This window comes from Globicephala melas, chromosome 3 (assembly GCF_963455315.2).
Source record: "Globicephala melas chromosome 3, mGloMel1.2, whole genome shotgun sequence".
Lineage (NCBI taxonomy): Eukaryota > Metazoa > Chordata > Mammalia > Artiodactyla > Delphinidae > Globicephala > Globicephala melas.
The window spans coordinates 104,460,441-104,476,276 of record NC_083316.1 but is presented as its reverse complement, the minus strand read 5'-3'; the positions used below and the strand labels follow the sequence as shown (position 1 = coordinate 104,476,276).

At 48.4% G+C, this 15,836-nt stretch overlaps 2 protein-coding genes across 2 annotated transcripts in view; one reads left to right on the top strand and one right to left on the bottom strand.

Annotated features, from left to right (window-relative positions):
• Positions 1-11,546, top strand: part of MARCHF3 (membrane associated ring-CH-type finger 3) — a 148,219-nt gene extending 136,673 nt beyond the window's left edge. The window contains exons 4-5 of the mRNA XM_030869754.2: positions 3,849-4,058; positions 10,699-11,546. Of these exons, the coding sequence (XP_030725614.1) occupies positions 3,849-4,058; positions 10,699-10,857 (369 nt within the window). The 3' untranslated portion in view covers positions 10,858-11,546. The remainder of the gene's footprint in view (positions 1-3,848; positions 4,059-10,698) is intronic.
• The window catches only part of LMNB1 (lamin B1), a 116,024-nt gene that overhangs the window by 15,375 nt on the left and 84,813 nt on the right, over positions 1-15,836 (bottom strand). Inside the window, exon 12 of the mRNA XM_060296158.2 lies at positions 8,178-8,242. Within this exon, the coding sequence (XP_060152141.1) occupies positions 8,210-8,242 (33 nt within the window). The 3' untranslated portion in view covers positions 8,178-8,209. The remainder of the gene's footprint in view (positions 1-8,177; positions 8,243-15,836) is intronic.

The following is a 15,836-nucleotide window of genomic DNA, read 5'->3' as shown; positions in this document are numbered from 1 at the left end:
AAAATGGGGATAATGTTAGCACCTGCCTCACAGGGTTATTGTGAAGATTCAATGAGACATTGCATAAGACACTCCAAATAGCTAGCAGTGGCTTGCCCCAGCCTTGTCTCTGTAATAGTTTATTTTGTTGCTGTAGTTTGCAGTGCACTAGACACCTCCCTCCCCTGACTCCCTCCTTTCTCCCTGTCTCTCTCCCTCCCTCCCTCTCTCCCTCTGGATGTATATATATATATATATATTTACACAAGTAATCCATGTTCATTTTAGAAAACAAGAATATACATACAAAAAGGAAAAAATTAAAGACCATTCTGATTCCACCACCAAGAGCAGCAACTATTTTGCTGGTATCCCTCTGGTCTTCGTCTATGTGAGTTCACTACATCTATGTAAATGTCCATGTGTATGTAAACACATCACTACAGATACAGGATCATACTCTACATTCTGTCTAGTAGAATTCTTTTCCTGTTCAGCAGTATATCATGTCAGTAAATATAAAATATACATTACCATTTCAGATTACTTTAGAGTAGTCTGTTTTAAGTAAATTCCACATTGTAGTTAGACAATGCCCTGTTGCTGGAAACTTGAGGCAAAATCCCATTTTCTCTGTTGTAAATTCTGTTTGTGTAAATATCCTGCATTAGCCTATTTGGATACTTTGGCAGAGGTTCTTACCATGGCACAGGGCGAATTTTTCCTCAACAACAGACATTACCAGTGGTCTTATTCATGGGGCCTGCATTTGTGTAGGAGATAAATTATACTTAGGGTCCTGAAGAAGTCGCAGATTTTAACATAGCAGTACCTGTTTGAAGAACCTCATACCTAAATGTGACCCAGCAGCAAACAATACAAAGGGTGAACTGAACCAGAGAAGAACATGTATAGTGTTAATAAGGTGCAGAATCCAGGTGCTGGTGGTCATGGACATAAAAAGTGGCCTGGAAATTTTTCAGGAATATAGAAGATCAAAGAACAATTAGAAAATTGGAAACTGGGAACAAGCAATAGCAATTTCTAGTTTGCCTTTGCAATTTATTTTACATCAGAGCTCAGTAGTCATCCACAATTACCTCCTTGCATTCCTGAGTCATTTCAATGAGCAATGTCAAGGGCCACATAAAGTGCTAAGTTATTTTTAATAAAACGTACTCAGAATTCCCAAGGAACAGAAACTGGGGGGAGTCTTAGCCAATGAGATAAGCTTGTCTGTGCACATCTGTCACGTAGTTATTGAGAACCTACTATGTTCCAACAAGTGGGGACACAGAGAAAAGTAGGCCAGGCTCCCAGATCTGCTTCCAGGGAAAATCTAAGCTGTCACGGGGTGAGGAGGAGGGCGCGGGGGGTCGGGCCGCTGCTAGGTCGGCACTGTTGTTAAAGAATCTGGACTTCTTTAATGTCTTGCAATTTCAATTTACAAATATTTTACTGACAGGACATCTGAATAAGAGTGGAGAGATTCTGATCCCCTTCTCAGTATCACCTGGAGCAGTCATTCTCCCTCACTGAGCCTCTGTAAAGTTGGGATAACAAGGCCTCATTTCTACTCTCCACTTCACAGAGATAGTGCCAGTATTTAGATAAGAAAACGTTAATAACTAAGAGCTCTTTGAATTTCTTTGAAGCTGCCCAGATGTCTGAGGTAGCATGACAACACGTAGCAGGGTTAATACTGTTTGCACTTGATCATTTTGGTATTGTATTAAATTTGTATAATACTGTGTTTATATTCACAGACAATATAATCTATGTTTTAATCTAATATATATTTAGATTATATTTAATTATATAAATATAATTATATTTAATTAATTATTTTAAATAATTAAATTATTTAAATAAATTATTTTAAATAATTAATTTAATTAATTATATTAAATATAAATATATATATTTAATATAATCTATGTTTTAATATGTATTCAGCTCCATTTTTGAGCTGAGGTGACTTCTTTCAGCATCTCAGCCCATTTTTAAAGTGGATTGTCACTGGAAAGGGGTAATTTAGGCATACGGGGTCATTTACTATTCGCCTCAGGCAAACATTCAAGGGAGGGAATGTTCCAGAAAACTGTCTTCTGTGCCTTTGACCCCCCATCTCTTGTGCTCACTCTTTGAGGCTTTTGTGTTGGCCCTTACACAGCTCTTTCCTCAACTTGCTCGCCCTCTTCCTAGCTCGTATGTCTCTTGTCTCTGCCCCGAGCCTGGCCTTCCCCCTCTCTCCAGTCACTTCCATCCACTCTTGTCTCCCCTGTCATGGTCCTTTCCCTCCCACCAATGGTTTTGTAGGAAATGCTGTGCTGGCCCCTTGGGGTATCTGCTCAGCAGCCCACAGCACTGCTAGTCCCCGAGATGAGATGGAAGCCAGCCAGCCAGTGTCTCTCCCAGCTCACCCTGTCAACTGTGTGTGACCTCACTCTTTCCCTGGACTCCTTGGCCTCTGTCATCGCTACATGGGATAGTGAGATGGGAATGTCAAATTACTTGGGCACATTTCCATGCTAATCCAAAGGAAAGCCACCTGGCTTCATTACCACTATGCACTGACTCCAACATGTAAGCATGACATTTCCTAGAATGGAAAACATCTCAGCAGACATTTAGCAGTTCCCCAAGTGGGAGGACAGCAACGCTATTTCCCGTCCTGCAGGAATGCTCATCTCTAGTCTTTCAACAAGCGGATGTTTTCCCCACCCTTTCTGGAGTTGGTTCAGCCAAGATGGCAGCACAATTAAGATGTCAGAGACGGTCCTACATAGGAGGTTCAGGGTCCTAAAACATAAGGCAGGGGCATACAAGACGCGTGGAGTCAGATGAGTCTCATTCCCCAAGACCACCCTCAGGCTCAGAGATTGACTAGAAGGACTCACAAAACTCTTAGAAAAGCTCTTAGACTCATGGTATGGTTAATTATAACAGAGGGATACCAATTAAAATCAGCAAAGGGAGAAAGTGCATGGGGCAACGTCCAAGAGAAACAAGGCACAAGCTCCCAGATGTCCCCTCCAAGTAATATCACACAGATGTGCTTAATTTTTCTAGCAACAATCTGTAACAACGTATGCAAAGCGTTATCTCTCAGGGATGCTCACCCAAGCCCCAGTGTTCAGGGTGCTTATTGGGGTGAGTCACAAAAGACATGCAGCACCTGCATGAAAGACCTCAAGCTACTCAGACTCCAGCCCCTACAACAAAAATAGGTGTTCAGCATAAATCACACTGTTGGCATAAACTATCTGCTTACACTGGCACCATGTGGCCCAAGGCCTCGGGCATGCAAAAACGCTCTTATGAGGCACATTATCACAAGGACTCAGAGCTCTTCTCTTAGGAGCCAGTCTTAAAAAACAGGTCTTTCTTGGGAACGTGCAGGATTTGAGCAACCTGGGTCTGCTGAGTTAACCCTTTCCCGCACACGTTCCCAGGGTCAAGACGCAGGAATGCTCTGGCAGCTGACAGCACTTCCTGCACCTCAGTTACCTTCCAAATATAAGGTCCTCTCTGCCTTCCACATAGGGTCACTGTGATTCATAATAATAATCATTGAACTCTTTCAAAACCAGCAGGACACCTACAGCAAGGATGCTTTTATTATTATTATTATTACTATTCCTATCATCATAATCACTATTGTCATATTACACTCACATCATAATCACTACTGTTCATGGGACAGGGCATGGGAATGAGCCCTTAATGCTTCTGTGTGATCTCAGAACAGGTCAGAAGTGCCTTTTTCCAGATGCTGTAGACAAGGACAACCTCAGAGTAGTGTGTCTTCACTCCTCCCTGGCATTTAACCCTGTCCTTGCTTTTCTCTGTCTCCCTTCCCTTGGCAGTGGCTCAGAAATCCAGGCCCCCAGCACGAGAAGCGGACTCTGTTTGGAGACATGGTGTGCTTCTTGTTCATCACTCCTCTGGCCACCATCTCGGGCTGGCTCTGCCTACGGGGCGCCGTGGACCACCTGCACTTTAGCAGTCGGCTCGAAGCCGTCGGACTAATTGCACTCACTGTCGCACTCTTCACTATTTACCTCTTTTGGACATTAGTAAGTATGGCCCAGGGCCTGGGAGTTAGGTCGGTGGGAGCTGGCAGCCCCCCAGCTGGCACAGCCTCCCCTCTTGCCTGTAGCTCATCTCACCCACCCGGGAGCAGACAGACCTTCAAATGCTGGCGAGAGCGTGGGATTCGGTTTACTACTGCACGTGAACGTGTGTGTGTGTGTGTGTGTGTGTGTGTGTGTGTGTGTGTGTGTGTGTGTGTATGTGCACTGCTGGGAAGAGCAGATGAAGTAAAGAAAAAGCCCCAGCTTCTGAGAGTTCCTCAAAGACATGCACCCCAGACATCCCTCTCCTCTCGTAGCCAAGGACTCCATCTGTTAGGAGGCCTGGCGTTTTCTCTCTCGTCCATGCTCCTCTCTCTTGCCGGGATTGTGATGTATGGTGAATGATGCACTTGGCCACCGTTGCTGTCGCTGCCTGCACAGATCGTGAATCCTCCTGCTGGTTATTTTCTTTTTATGTCCTGACGCGGCCTAAAGTCCTTGTTGGACATGGAGCTGCACTTCGCCTGATGATTATTCCGGGTTGGGATATTGACTCTGCTGCCCATAAAAACACTAATTCATCCAGCTGAGAAGCTGTCACTAAAGAAAAACCATTTCCCAATAAGTGTTCCTGCTGTATATGAGGGGAAAATCTTTAACCCTCTCTGGTTCTTTAGTGTTTTAACCCCGTGATTGCTCGGGTACCAGTTGGCAGAGCCCACAAAGCGCAGCATCTGCCGTCTCTTGACGCTTCCCTCTGAGACCTGCAGGGAAGGATGTCACGATCCTCTAGAAGGTTTTCAGAAACCGGGCCCCCTGCTTCCTGGCATGACTCTCCTGTGCCTGCTCATCTCTAATCCGAGAACATTCCATTGTTATTCAACATGTATTTCCTGTCTAGACTGTCCCACTCCCACACCGGCAGCACAGTGTCGGCATGTAGAAGCTTCTGGTGCTCACACTTGCTCCCTTGCTCTGTCTCCCGAGTCCTGTGCCACCAGCTGCCATTCCTGCCACACTGACCCACCTGCCACACTGACGCAACCCCCTGCTCATCGCGTTTCCCTCTTGTCCAGCTCTTTGCCTCCTCTCGGGGAAATTTCAGACAATAAGTGGGGGACACATTTCAGTCTCAGTGAGAGGGGCATGACGTGAGCCTTGGTAAACAGGTAGTGTTTACGATGCTTGGAGCTTTATCAGAGTCCTCTGGTTAAGGTAGGCATTCTGTTCCCAGCCTAATGAAGCCCCCAGGCAAAACTATTATTGTCTCCTTTAAATGTCTATGCTTCCAAAGTGTGTCCTGATTCATTGTGAATCAAGCAACCATGCTCACTCAGAAGCCACAAGGACACGGTGATGGGAAGAGGCTTAAAAATAAGAAATTAAAGGGCTTCCCTGGTGGCGCAGTGGTTGAGAGTCCGCCTGCCAATGCAGGGGACACGGGTTCCTGCCCCGGTCCGGGAAGGTCCCACATGCCGCGGAGCGGCTGGGCCCGTGAGCCATGGCCGCTGAGCCTGCGCGTCCGGAGCCTGTGCACCGCAACGGGAGAGGCCACGACAGTGAGAGGCCCGCGTACCACAAAAAAATAAAAAAATAAGAAATTAGGGAATACCCTGGTGGTCCAGTCGTTAGGACTCAGAGCTTTCACTGCTGAGGGCCCACATTCAATCCCTAGTCGGGGAACTAAGATCCCACAAGCTGTGTGGCGTGGCCAACAAAAAGAAAAAAAGAAAAGAAAGAAATTGTCTGTCTACTACTGTCTAACTACTGAACCACCTTGGGAAGTCATTTCACTTCTCTGAGCCTCAGTGTCCTCATCTGTAAAGTGGGGATGAGATTAATACCCATCCTGCCAACTTCCCCTGGTCTTACGAGATTGAAGTGAAAGCGCCCATGGGAAAGCGCTTTGGAAAATAATTAAGTGTAAGTTTTTACCATGTTTAGAGGTTTGCTAGTCTCTGATTTTTCTTATACAAGTGCCTAAGGTGAAGGACGGATGAAGATATAGACTTAAATGATGGGCATTCAAACCAACTTAAGGCCTTTTTGAAAATCTGCTTTGTAAAGCACACACTTACCTAACAAGAAAGAAAAAAAACAGGGGAGTGGGCAAAAGAGGGAAAGAAAAAAAGAGATTACCTATGATGTGATCCTATTTCATCTCTCATCCCAGGTGAAAGGAAAATTTGGGAGGGAAAGGTCCCCGGAGTGGCTCTTTCAGGAGTCTGATAACATACGTCATTCCAGAAATGCTTCCAAAAGGCAGTGCTGCGTGGTAACAAGCACATCCCTTCAGAATCCAAAGGCTCTGTGTTTAAACCCAAGGTTTAGCATCCTGGTAGCTGTGTAACTTCAAACAGGTCCCTAACCTTTTTGAGCATCCTTCTCCTGATGCAAAAACTTGGGGAAACGACTGCTAACCCCTGGGCCAATGTGCTATTGTGAGGATGAGGTGGGATGACCTCGGGAACATCCATCAGAGCACCTGGCAGAGGACGGATTTTCTTCCTCTGACTGCTGTGTTCCACCACATCCTGCACTGCCCCCCGGCTCCCCGCAAAATGCCGAGCAGCTGGAGGGAAAGAAGGCGCTTCTCCCCTTGGGTGTGAAGAACGCACGGCCATAGCTCAGCAGCAGGTTATCGAATCTAGACTAACTCCTTCCCAGATAAATGCTGTTGCTGAGCGGCCCGAGCAAGAGCCGTAATTCAGAAGCTGACAGCACTTGGAAACTGCCCTCCAGCAGAATCGCGCTGTAAACAAGCTGTCAGGCTTAAGGAGAATACGCTGTGAAAACGTCTTAGATAAACAAACACAGTGTCAGTCCCAGCCCAGCTCCTCGGAGGAGCCCTCCTGGAAGGGCCTCGCCGGGCGCTGTCAGGAGGAACCCGCGCCCGTGCTGCTCGCCTGCAGTGCCTGTGGAGCTCCTTGCCTCCACCAGGGCCCAGGCTTGACGCAGACTCGGGGAGTTCTGCCTTCTGAAACCTACTGTGCGGGAACACAGGTGTCTGGGACCCGGGAAGCCAAGACCTCTACCACCTCCCCCCTGAGAGCTGGGGTGGGGGGGAAGATACCCCAGAAACATCACTGTGCATGTCACCAACGATTTGAAGCCCATGGACACGAGAAGAGTAGGTGAGAACTGAGTCCACATGAAGCATTTAGAAAGTGTCCACATAGGATGTGTGTTAGCCCAGTGTAGCGATGCCCACATGCAGTGACCCCCAGGAGGTACCACCATCCTCCACATCGCTGATGCAACCAGAGCCCAGCCCAGAAACCAGTTAAATCACAGGATGAAATGAATGATGCCCCGGCTCCACTGGCTGACTCCCAGTCCCACGGGTTAATCATTTAAAATCTCTTTACGAAGGGGGAAGGTCCCACAGAACACTGTCCCGGCAAGGCTCACTGTGGAGCGGGTCTAGACACACCCCGAGGGTGTCCAGCACGACCTGGTGTGGCTGATTCACACCCGCGCCGCCCTCTTCTCTTCCACAGTGCCATCACAGGTCAGTGAGCTGCGCCCAGTTCTGGGAAGGCAGCTGCCAAAGCCCTGGCCCCACCAATATGCTTCTGTCGCACCATAAACTCCCGAGAGGGCAGAATCAAAATTCGTAATGAGATTTCCCAAAGCCTGCTGGGACTTTACAGCAAAGCTTCAGTGCAGCCCATCACCTCCCTCAGGGAGAGGTGATGCTAATATGCTCCAGCCCTCTGTGTGCCGTGCACATGACCGCAACTCTCTGTGCAGACCTTGCCCGTGACAGGAGGTTAATAAATAGTCTTTGGATGAAGAAATGAAGGCACTTCAAGAAACCCATCCCATAAAGAGTAGTGTTTTTAGAATAGTGGCCCTGTGCTCTTTCTTCACCCTCTTTCTTTAAAACCTCAGAAGTTTAAGAAATATCTAAATGAAGTTCCCAGTGTTACTACTGCCATAGCTTCTTCTTCCTTCATGTTGTTTATTTTTTCCTCACTGCCTCTTTATTGCTCTACATCAAACCTGCTTTATTCCACTTCTGTTCCACCAAGGGGAGGGAGTGTCTTGGCGCTCCTAGAGACCAAAGCCAGGACTACCCAGGGCGAGTGCAAACCCACCGTCCCTCTGCCCTGCACCTACCTTCCTGTATTTTCCCCGATGCAGCGTCATCTTCATGATGCTTTCTTCTTATTGGTTGAATTTGCCTGCAGACATGGTGGTGAACAGCAATCAAGGTAGATTAATGCATAATAAGATCTCGTTCGTTTGTCCGAACAAGCGGGCTGATTTTTGTACTTCCCGGCCAAGGAACCACGAGACCTGCGAAGTCATGGACTCCCCACGTTCCCCTGTGCTTCACAGGCTTGAACTTACGTGCGAATCACCAGGGGATCTTGTTAAAATGCACGCTCTGATTCCGTAAGTCTGGGCGGAGCCCACAGGTGTCACATTCTAACAAGCTCCCAGGTGGTACGGCCTCCACGGGCACACTGAGAGCAGGGCTTTCAAGGAAATAGCCCAGCCTCTCTTTTTCTTTTTGCCCCCAGTTTCCTGTATCCAAGAAGGAGTGTCACAAAGTTATCTTCTTTTCCAGATTTAACCCATCAGAAATAACAGGCCAGGAACACTAACGTGTGGCAGTGGCACTGTGCTAAGTGCTCTTTGTGCATTATCTCTGATATCATTATTCACAGTTTACAAATGAGGACACCGGGACTTGGAGGCAGCAAACAACCCTCCCAAAGTCACGGAGACATCAGTAGAGGATGGGGCTTCGGCCTGGTGCGCCCGCCCGCCCGGAGCCCTCGGGCTGCTCCCTCCTGCGCACAGCTGCAGCTGCTTCTGCTGCTTACTGAAGACGCCAAGCATGCGCTGCTCTTTAACGTCCCGGACGAAGGGACCCTTGATTTCAAATCCAGCTTTCCTGTCATATTTCCAGATTCCAGACTTCTTGTACTGCCTCAGCTCTTCATTAGTACTAGTCTGTTTCCTACACCTTCCCGGCCCTTGGCCCTGAACAGCATGCTTTCCAGCCTGCCTCTTACATTCATGAGTAGCACCAAGCAGCAGCAGGACAGAACAGAACAGATAAAAGAGAATCAAACTTAAAAAAAAAAAAAAAAACAACCTCTGATCCACTTTGGCATGTTCAGAGCCTCTTGGAGAAAAGCACATCTGTGTGAGTTTAAAAGCTTTTATTTTCATACTCAAATCTCTCTGGCATTCAGCCTGTGGCATCTGCTTTCTAGCCTCAGAAATCTGAGTGGCCTTGGATTTCATGATCCTGCCATGAAGACAAACAAGCCCTTGCTGATCAAGGGCCTGCATTCTCCTCTACTTCCAGAAACACCGAGCCCATACCACAGGGTCAGCCCACTCTTTGACCGACGTAGGCCCTGTACCAGGGTCAACATGACCCACACAACCCAGGTGGTTAAACAGCCCATACCTGGATAATTTGTCACTCTCAGGTCATGGGCCCCTTCCTCCCCAGCACTTACCTAGTTATCTGGATATACTCAAACTAGAACCTACTTCCACCTTTAAAGGCAGTTTGTACATCTTCAGAAGAACAGATTATTTGAATTTCCTGGGCGGTTCATCAGTGCTTTGTGCCAGCCTTCTCCAAAGCAAACCACAGATGTAAGCATCTCATTCCAGTCTATTTACACGAGAAGCAAGCACTTTGGGGGCAAGTTATGTCACAGTTGATGATGCGTTTACTGCTCGTGCTGTCCTGTATCATGTAAGAGAGGCCTAAATCTAAAGCAGTGTTGCAATTAGAAGGTACAGGATACTTGGTCACTCATCCATTCACTCAGTGAACTTAACTAAGCAGCTTCCTAAGCGCCAGACACTGTGATAGGTACACAGCATGCAAAGAAGAATACAACACAAGCCCTGCCCTCAACATGCTTCTAGTGCAGGGTGAGAGAGAAACAAGTGCCGTGGTGTACAGGGCACTGATGCCACGCTGAGGTGGGCACAGGTACTGGCTCAGGAAGAACGCATCAGCGGAGTTGGTGCCCAGGCCAAAGCTTCCCCACTGGACGCCATGGAAGGACTGAGCTGGAGGCAATGGGGATCACCCACAGGGGCCGCCAAGTACAGTTGTTCAGTTTGTCCACAGCACAGTACGAAGGGTGCCCTTCCTATCACACCGTGAATGGGGTCCTTCGAGTTGTGCAGTGTCCAACCTACAGAAGGGTGCGTGAAGCCCCAGCATCCCTCTCATTTAACAGAGAGAAACTTGATGACCAGAAAGGCACATTGCCTAGTCCCACGGCTGGGCAAGGGCTGGCACCGTAGCTACTCTGCCCACTGCCCCCAGCCAACTTTCTTCCCCACTGATACTCTGGGGCCCAGACCACTATGCTGAAAATAAATCCAAACTCAGGAGGAACCTCATTTGCTATTAATACTCCGATTTTACCCAGTTGGAAGAGGCACGAGGGAGACCTGCCCCTTGTTCACACGTGGGTGCTCTGTGGCTGGGGCCAGTCTCCCAGCGCTCAGCTGCCTGCTACAGCAGTTTCCCCCCAGCTCTTGCCCCGCTGTACTGCTGTTTGGAGCTGTTTTAAATGGCGTGTATGTCGTTTGGATTGATAATCAGCTTCCGCTTACCTGAAACCTTCCCTTATTTTTCCTCTCCTGACCCCAGGTGTCATTTAGGTACCACTGTCGATTGTACAATGAATGGCGTCGGACCAATCAGAGGGTGATTCTCCTCATTCCAAAGTCTGTCAACGTCCCTTCTAACCAGAAGTCCTTGCTGGGCCTCCACTCTGTCAAGAGGAACTCAAAGGAGACGATTGTTTGATGTTTGTGTGTTTGGTTGGTTGATTTGTTGTTTGGGGTTTGGAAGTTTCTGCACTGGGCCACCCCGAAACCCTTCCTCGAGCCCATGGGTCGAAGAACATCCAGAGCCATGTTATCATGTCACCCTGAGCAACAGACTCCGCCTGAAGAAAGCGAATCGCTCTTTGACTTCAAATCACGGATGCTGCAATCATATGATATTTGCTGAGCTGCCAAACGTGTATTTAGCAGATACTGTACGGAATTTTCTGAACACCTCTTTAACATATGAGGAAGGTTGTCCTGCTAAGGATGCAATTCAACTCTTCCTTTTTTATTACTATTTCAAATATATATATAGATATATATATATATTAAACTTAGATGATAATCAAAGATGAAAAGCCAATGTTAAAACTGATTTCATGGTTGGTTTGGATGGGTTTTGTTTGGGTTCGTTGGTTTGTTTCCCAGTTTCTACTGTAGATTCTTTGGGGTAATTTGATAGCTTGAGTGTCTTTTCCATCTCTTCCATGCCCCTTACTCAAGGGGACAGAGTAGCAGCTGCAGGACAAGTCATATTTGAAGGATGTTTTGTACTCAACTTCATTTAATTATTCAGTTTTTAAAGGAAAAACAAGCGTGGCGACTCTCCCCACAGTGAACTGTTTACTTAAATTTCATTAAGGAGAAAAACAATTTATGGTGAGAAGCACGCTCCTTTCAACTTGTTTGGTAATGACAGCTGATAGAAGCTATTTTCTAATAATAAATATCCAGTGTGTGAAAGACCCCCACTGATTGCAATACTATTTTTTTAATCACAAAACCTGTGAAGTTTCCCAAAGTAGATTTGAAAAAGGAAAAAAAAAAAGCAAAGGCAAAAAGGTTGGTGTTCCTATTCCCATTTCATTTAGCGCATGTCTTAATCCTTCATTCGCACTGAACTGGAGGATCATTAGACATTTCTAGGAACCCTGGACCTGTTTTGCATATCAATTAGCATTCCCATTGCTCTGCCGAATTTCCGGCTTGACAGGTAGTCGTGGCCAAAAAAGCCTGTCCAAGCAGTCTAAGACCCCTTTGTCTGATTTTCCAAAAAAACAGAGAAAAAGGCCCCACGCAGTGCCTTCCCCCAACCACGAGCCAATCCTGTCACAGGCTGAAATAGGCATTTTCTAAGGGCTCCATGTCCCTCTTTTATCCATCGCAGTGTAAAGGGTCTAGACTGCTCCCTGCCTTTGTGTGTCCACTGAAGCCAGGGAGCAGACATGCTGTCTGAGGAGAGCACTCGCTCAGATTGGCACTCAGGCTCCCGTCCGCCCACCTACCCACAGCCCTGAAGAGAAGACGGAGCCCAGCTTTGGGGAATGCTTAAAATATGGATTTCTAGAACATGACCCACATTGCAACTATCACTCCAGCGTCTGTCTCGTGCTCCAGGAAGTGCAGAGGAACAGGCAGTGAGGAGGGTAACGAGTTTTGTCTGCAGATGGATCAAGCTGATGCAGGTGTCGCCTTTGTCTGGCGAGCCCTCCGTTCACAGACCGCTCCCCGCGCTGCCTGGGGAGAGAAACAGCTGTACTGCTCTCCGCTGCAAAACTCAGATGTGCTTTATGGCCTGTGACAATAGGTTTCCCCCCACCACGCTTCACTTCGACACTTCAATTCCAGTAATATATGTCTCAGCCCTTCTGTTTACTCAGTCCTGCTCACCCCTCTGGGCTGTCATTAGCTGCACCACCATCAACCGTTTCTTAATTGACCTTTCTAAAATGCTGGACACCACTGGCTGCACGCAGCTGTCACACATTAAATTTCCAGAGCCAAGAGTCAGGCTTGGTAGCGTGTGAATTGCAGCCCTGTAATATAGTTGACAAACGACGTCCACCCAGCCTTGGTCCCTGAGCTGTCTGGTCAACCAGCCTCTCAACGGAGTGGTGAAAACATTCATGAGGGAACCATGCCCTTGCTCCTCCCTGTTGTTTCCATGAATGAAGGAAGCACTAGCTTCCCGGGATCATTTCCTGCTGAGGTTGGTTGGCTGCAGAAAATTCCTGCTGTCTTGGTTCATGAGATGAGATGTAATGAAGCAAAATATCAAAAGCAGGCAGGTCCCTCCCCGGCAGCTCGCTGGGGCTTCCGGGCTGGGAAGGTTGGCACGGTAGTACCGTGCCTGAGCCACGCCTCTCTCCCCCCAGTGCACACTCCCACCCCAGGAAATTAAGCAGAGTCCACACGCAAGGAGTGGGTTGCATGTGGGGTGGTGGGCAGGACACCCTGGCGGCCAAGGGAGGCATCAGTGCCTCCCTGCCCAGTGAGAGACTCTGATCTCCACAGCACCAGGGCCCATCTGGGATTCTGAAAGCTCTTGCAAGACACTTCATCCCCTCTTGGCCCTTTAATCCTGAGGTCATTCAAGGTGGGAGAGTCCGGGAACTGCAGCATAAGCACAAGACACCAGCCAAGAGGACAGAGGCAGCGGGAGCTTCGGTCCAGGCTCTGTGTATGTCAACAAGTCACGCAGCACCTGTCCGAAGGTGGGTGCATTTGCTAACCGGGGTGCTGCACGAGTTACCAGTGGTCCTGCTGGTAACTCCTTGTTCTCTCTCGCTCTCTCTGCTTCTTTCTTTTTGAAAGATCCAGAATGAAACAGGCACAGTAGGAGGGGCAGGTAAATGATCCTACCGGTTCACTGCTTCCCTCCACCCACCCCTTTACACAGTCCTCTCCCCGCATCCCTCGCCGTATCCTGTCTGGACCATTTTTCTTGAGAATATTAGACGGAGACAAACGTGTGTCACAGTGAAGCCAGAGAGGAAAGTAACAACAGAATCAAGTGCAGGGAACTCTCACTGGCCCCTGTGTGTACTCACGTGCCTGCCTGTTTCTCTTCTGGGGAAGGACAGGGACACAGAGCGTTCACACGAATTCTCCGGCTCCTCAGAGAACTGAGCAGAAGCTCAGACGGGCTGTGAAACCCAATTAAGGAAAAATAAATGGCAAGACTTGGAAGTTGCGTGTATTTGTCTTTCGTGTCCAGGTCTCCCTCTCTGTGCCCCGAGCGCCCAGGGTGGCCACTTGCGTGCGGCTGGGCTGTAGCCACAGTCATTTTATTTTCAGTGAAAGTCACTCATCTGAGGATGTGGAGAAGCCAAAGGAGAAAATGGAAGTGAACCAGCAGCCTGGCTACCTGCACTGGGGCCCCATCCAGCTGGAGGCTCCCTACCCCGGGGGCCTCTCATTCCCCTCTTGGCACTGGCCTGGGCCCGGCCCGGGTCTGCCTCGCCCCGAAGCTTCACGCAGCTTACAGAGAGGCCTGGTGCGCACAAAACCTCTGTCCTCAACCTGCCCTGCCAGGGGGTGTCCTCAGGCCGAAAGACCCAGAGGAGGAAGCAACCTGGGGAAGGGAATCGGCGGCACATGCTTCCTCTCCGCTTTCATCCAATGTCTTCCCAGAAGCTCCCTGCAGACCAGCCACAGAGCAGGCAGCCCTCGTGCTGGATCAGAATTACAGGCTGTGATTCTGCAGGCTTAAGTGGGATGGGAAGTGGGTCAGTGGGTGGGGACGGGGTTCGGGATTATTTTAGGTGGAGAGGTTGGGACCAGGACGGACCTGGTTGGACGCCATCCCTCCCAGCCACGCACATGCAGGATCTTGCAGGCTGCCAGCCGGAGGCTTCTTGCCACGGAGGCTACAGCCATGAGGAATCGGCTCTAAACTGCAGACCCTCTCCAAAATGTGTCAGTTCTGCAGAAATACACGGGCTGTTAGTTTCCACAGTCCACCTTTTCTGACTTTACAGAAGCCTTGGTGTCTTGGAGTTGTGGCTTTGGGACACACTGCCTTCCCCTTGCCGTTGAGTTGCTCTGGGGTGAGTCTGGATCTTTGCTTCCCAGTGGGACAGAGTGGGAGAGGACCAGCTGTGAGTCAGGCTACCTGAGTTTGAATCGGGCTCTGCAGTGTCCCAGTGGCGGTGACCCACCTATGTAAGCCTCAGTTCCTGCCTCTGTAAAATGGGGACGATACCTACCTCAGACAGTCCCTGTAGGGTTTGTAAGGTGCCCAGTAAGCAGTTCATGCATGAACATCAGCACCCTTCCCACTCCTTCCTTCCACTCGCTGCTGCTAACGTCTGGGCGATCGCCTGGGTTTTGACAAACGACTTTGATCAATGATTTGAAGGACCATAAACGGTTTTAAATCCTTTTCAAAAGGAAGAGGGATTAATTTTAAATAATCAACACATTTATTGAGCACACTGTGTTTGGGAGTAAAAGGAATTGTAAGAGATCCTTCTGGAAGTTGAAATGACTGACGTGATTGAGATCTTTGAATTACGTATGGATTTCCTTTATCCTTGCATTTCCTTATACTGGAGCCTATGGCTAATTGAGAATTCATCACGGATAAAAAATGTGCTTGTTCTGGCTCTAGCGCTGCAGAGGAAAACAAATATAGTCCATCAGTTGTCTGTGTTCCCAGAAATGAGGGACTCGTGAGTCACTGAGCTCATATATCTAGTGCCTTCTTGGAGGCTCTGAATTCCGGGCACAAAGACAGCAGAAGAGATGGGCTCAGGGAGGCCTGCGTCGTTTTGAAAAACTTTTTTTTGGATACACTTTTCACCTCCTGGGCCACAGTTACCCTATCAAGGAAATGAATAGATGGACCTATTGTAGGTTTTATTTTATCTTATTTGTGGGCACCAGGTGCGAAGAATTGAGTTACTCCTATACTTTAGCCCAGGACACGGTTTCTGTCACCGTCAGCCTCTATAAGTCCCTGTTCTATTTTATTCCACAAATGTGTACATAGAGCCAAGCACTTCCCACGAGCCATGCGCTGTTCAGCACTTTGCAAACTACCTCCTTTAATCCTTACAATGACCTCATCCGTTGTCGCCTAACAGAACACCCCCAAATTTAATGGTCTCAAACAACCATTCTACGGCACCTCACTGTTCCGTGGGATGGCTAGGGCTCAGCCAGGCAGTCTGT